Source organism: Acyrthosiphon pisum, unplaced genomic scaffold (assembly GCF_005508785.2).
Source record: "Acyrthosiphon pisum isolate AL4f unplaced genomic scaffold, pea_aphid_22Mar2018_4r6ur Scaffold_21501;HRSCAF=24132, whole genome shotgun sequence".
Taxonomy (NCBI): Eukaryota; Metazoa; Arthropoda; class Insecta; order Hemiptera; family Aphididae; genus Acyrthosiphon; species Acyrthosiphon pisum.
In genome coordinates this window covers 9,683-14,819 of record NW_021770976.1, presented here as the reverse complement: position 1 = coordinate 14,819, position 5,137 = coordinate 9,683, and the positions used below count along the sequence as shown (strand labels likewise).

Genomic DNA, 5,137 nt, shown 5'->3' with positions numbered 1-5,137 from the left:
TCAACAGCCAACAGTCCCGATTCATAAGTAATAATATTCCCGGATTGTTTATATGTATCTACTTATCTGTAATAACTAATAGATATAGAATACGTACGCAATATGTAGGTATATTCGAAGCAGTCCTAATTTACTACGAGTATAGGTACTTGTTATGTAATAATTATGATGACATAAGCCTTTAAGCTTTTCGTTATCGTTATTCGTTGAGCTTATGAGTTTTGTGGACAGGTGAACATACAAATCGTAATTTGAAACTACTATATTTCATTAAAAATTAGCAAATTCTTCGTCCATATTATGATTAAAGGGACATAAATGTACATTACAATATATTATTATTAGAAACATAAAATCTAAATATTTCCGTGTGATTATTTATATAATATAATATAGGTAGGTATCCTAGATATAACCATTGACCTATTATAATTATTATAATAATAGGTCAATGGGTATAACTATACAAGATAACATAATTTCAATGATGACTACATACCCGATGACAGTTAGTTGAAAATTCAAGGGCACACTACCTATACTTGTACTGTACAGAAACTTAATCTTCTGCTGCGTACAATTTAACTACTGCAGAATACAGATTATGGTTATGTACGATCAGAAGATCTCATAAAATACACAGAGGAAAACTACAGGGCTCTGGGTGTTCTTACAATTAAGTTACTTTAAAAAAAAAGTAGCAATTATGTTCATTTTTAAAAGTGTTATCAAAGGTCTAAATAAAAAAGGTGGGTAAGTGGATTTCGCTCTGCTGTACAGTAGGTTACAAGTGGGTCACTGTATAATGGATGGTATTAAATTTGAATTCAATGATATAATATCATTGTATAAGAAAAACGATTCTGAGCGGAGACGGTATGTTAGTCTAGGTATAAGACATAATATTATATTAGGTACTTATAATAAATTCCAAATTAATCATATCATAATATCTAGTAGTCCGTGTTATTTATCAATTATCACATCAATATTCGCCCCATATAACCTTAAAATAGTATCACTAAATTTTCATGTGATAAGTTCTTATGTCCTATCCATGAACATTAGAGAAAGGACGCCGAACTGTGCATATAAAAGTGGTCCGAAATTATCGCATTCCGCCAGAATGCGCGTCGGACAGTAGTGATGTCGTTTTTACGCGTACAGCATAGGGAATTTATTGGTTTTTTAATAATATAATCTAAATGACGAAACTTATGAATAATTACTATGGAACGTTATTTTAAGACCAAATTGTCCTCGATCGAATATATGTGTTTCTAGTAATATACGACTTCTATAAAAAGAGATATAGTTGTTTTAAAACATGCATTAGAATTTTGTGATATATATTATATCTATAGGCAATATAATATCAATGATTGCGTCTTATCACAACTCACAAGAATAAAATGTAAAATATTATGTACTTGTAGCACGAATTAAGATTTAATATTAATATATTATTATTATTCGTATTATTATTCGTGACTTGTAGTAAGTACAATAATATTATTATATAAAATGTCCAGAAACTGTTTTGTTCCTGGATGTCGAGAGGGCTACAAATCCAAAATTAAAATTAATAAATGGCAAGGAATAATAAAAACAACAATGTTTAAGGCGCCCAAGGTAAGATCCTAAAATCTGAATTGTATTCGTTTTAATTTAGTACTTACCAACAAAATTTATAATTTGTTATTTTGTTCTAATGGTTAATATTTTAGTTATTAGTTAATCGCTTGGTATTACTATTGAAGGCATACAATTATCTACCTACTTAGAATTCAATTTTTAGTAATATTTTTACTCTTAATAACTTGTATTTTATCTGCATATTATTATTATGTTATAGGATCTACTGCTTCTGGAGAAATGGGTCAAAGCTATCCCACGAGCTGATAGAGAATTGCGTCCTGGGATTGATAGTGTATGCGAAAAACATTTTGATGAAACCTATCTTAATAGATATTTTGAAACCAAGTTGCCTGATGGTTCAATTAATCAAATAAAAAGAGATAGAATAATATTAAAAAACAATGCGATTCCATCAATTTTCCCAGATTTGCCACAGTATTTAACTAAAAAGAGACCGATTGAAAAAATTATTGCAGAAAAAAAGATACTTTTTAATAATTATATTCCAAATAAAATTGACGATATTTCAAATACAACTGACCATGTTTCTGAAACTTTTAATAATTTACATGATATACTAAAAAATATGTCATTACCTGATGGATGGTTTTTTACTTATTTGAATAGATCATTGGTATTAGGTAATTTAGATTCAAATTATGAATTAATAAAAAAAATTATAGTATCAAATAATGACTTAAATTTAAAGGTATGATTTTTAAATGTTAACTAAAACTAATGTCACAAATAATTAATTAAAAATATATTTTAGGTATTCATTAGAAATAAGTTAATCAATATAACATGTACGTCAGTTACATGTATTGAAGATATAACAAAAGTACTAAAAATAGTTGATGATTTTGTAATGTGTCCTGGAACTGGAATTGATAATTGGTAATATGTTTGTAGTTTTTTTCATTTCATTTTTAATTTAAAGTTACCTATTGATGATTTAAACAAATTATACAGTCCAAAATCTGATCAATGTTGTGAGCACATAAATTTAATTTCATTGAATCAAGTTCGTAATCCACGCTGTACTGAGTGTGCCAAAAAAAGGAAATATTTTATGGATACTCAAAGAGTTTTCCTAGAACAGATTAATGAAAAACCAACTACAAAACCTGTTTTAAAGAATGTTTTACGAATAAATAAACGGCTTAATATTAAAGTATGCATAGTTAATAAGTTGTGAAGTTGAAAATAATACAATTTAATTTGTTATTCTCTAGTTAAACCTAACTTAGTCCATCCTTGGATGGAACTGTGGTAGTATATTAAGTCATTGTATAAAGAGCTATATATAACATATTATACAATTTTTTATACTGTGATTAAATGTTGTTTATTAGTAGACTCATAATTCTCTATGGCCATTTCATTGTTAAATTAATTAAAATTACAAAATATACTAATATTTAAAACTAAATTGAACCTCTGTTAGTCCTCTATGGTATTACTTATCGATTAATGTGTTATACTCTTAGATCATAATAAATTGTATTGAAATGGCCTAATTATATTTCTAATTAATACACAACTTGTTGCTTGTGAAACTAAAATCTGTGTATACTAAATTATATGTTATGTATTTGTGTAGTATTAAAAAAAACAATATAAATTATTAAGTTGCTTGTGAGACTAAACTCTGTGTAAACTAAATATTATATGTTATGTATTTGTATAGTATTAAAACACAATATAAATTACAATTAGTTGCTTGTGAGACTAAAATCTGTGTATACTAAATTATATGTTATGCATTTGTGTAGTATTAAAAAAAAAAACATGAAGTTCCATTTCTTATGAGCATGAATTGCTTGTGAGACTGTATTCTGTGAGTATTAAATTCTATGTTCTTTGTCTTGTATAAAAAAAAACAACAAAAAACTATAATAATTTTCGTTTAAATAGGTTACAAATTTACAAGCTAAAGTAGGATTGTTAAAACAACAATGTGCAGAAGCATCTGCAAAATCTATAGAAGAAGCAATTATAGAGATGCCAGAAAATCAACAGGAAGCTGTTCGCGCTTGCTTTGCAGCAGCAAAAAAACATAATGTTAAAGGTAATCGATATACTATTAATTGGATTTATGAATGTTTGTTGATTCGTATCAAGAGCAAAAAGGTATATGAACATCTTCGTTCTAAAAACATACTGACTTTACCTTGTGTGGATACCCTGCAAAAGTATATACAAAAAATGTCTAGCCAGTATGGCTTTCAACAAGCTACTTTTGATATTTTAAAAAAAAAATCTTCAACAATGAAACCTGAAGAAAAACGAGGTAATTAATTTGTTGGGAAATATAAGTGTCTTTATTGCAGGGTTGATTGTGTATTTATGTACATTGTACATGATACATTTTTATTTTAGTATGATACTATTTTATTGACGTTGATAAAACAAAAATAATATTGTTTACAATGATGTATATTGTATAAACTTATTAGAATATAAGTACTGTCCTATATTATTGCTCAACCCTGCTAGATAATTTTTAATGAACTTGTAATATATAATGCTAAAACTTTTAGGAACCTTACTTCTAGACGAAATGAAGTTAAGTGAATCTGTTTCATCATAGGCGGAACTAGACATTTTAATTAGACTGGGCCACTCATGAGAGTCATTTTTCACCTATCATACTCAAAAGAAATAAGGGTGGAGAGTGATATATGGAACATTAATGTTTTTTTTTATTACAATACAACTGTATAACATAGGTAATTATTGATGTTATAAATCTAAAATTGTATCACTTATAAGTTATAATATAAACTAAAATGTTACATGTGAAATACAGATACTAATAATATTTAAAATTGTATCTTAAAATTAAGACTTATAAAGCTAAACGACGTTCATATGGGACCATTCTTTTAAATTCTTCGATCACATCATTAATGTCGACATTTTTTGCCATGGTTTGTTCAATATATGGACAAGATTAGAATCAATATTAGGTTATACAATTTTATAACTAAGGCGCGGATTTTTATGTAATAAAAGTCAAAATATGTTAATATTTATGATTTTTTTTTTTTACCAAAATATGTATTAAAAAACTTGAAATATTTTTTTTTTTTTTTTGTTAGTAATATAATATGATAGAACTAGTAATTCAATTGTGAACAACTGTGCAAAATTAATAAGTAATAAATAATGAATAATAATGTTACATTTTACATTTATGTTACATATATTGTACTGTTTTATTATCAATAACACTAAAAATAAAATAATTAAAATGGTTTTTACTATAAAATGATTGTAGTTCTTAAAAGGCTTAACTGCTGTTAGTCTGTATGCAATAAGCGAGTTGGTGCACATAAAAATAGGGCCTGCTAGATAATAAATATTTAGATCTTACATCTAGTAATGCTTTAGTACCTATACAATTAATTAAATTTAACACTTAAAATAAATATAAAATTAATAACTTACTTGTCCATTTTGCTAACCATGCATCTGTATCCTCAGTCCGTTCACC

General features: G+C 26.6%; 1 protein-coding gene across 2 annotated transcripts; it reads left to right on the top strand.

Moving 5' to 3' along the window:
* The first annotated feature begins 1,122 nt into the window (after nt 1-1,122).
* LOC103308705 lies at nt 1,123-4,832 on the top strand. Of its 2 annotated transcripts, none has more exons than XM_029492429.1 (6): nt 1,123-1,632; nt 1,856-2,347; nt 2,411-2,535; nt 2,611-2,812; nt 3,556-3,931; nt 4,182-4,832. In XM_029492429.1, exons 1-6 carry the CDS (start codon nt 1,525-1,527, stop codon nt 4,229-4,231), a joined length of 1,353 nt encoding a protein of 450 aa, XP_029348289.1. In that variant the 5' UTR covers nt 1,123-1,524; the 3' UTR covers nt 4,232-4,832. The 2 variants fall into 2 exon arrangements, with proteins under 2 accessions (XP_029348289.1, XP_029348290.1); XM_029492430.1 differs by having other exon boundaries at nt 1,129-1,632; nt 1,856-1,930.
* Nucleotides 4,833-5,137: the final 305 nt, after the last annotated feature.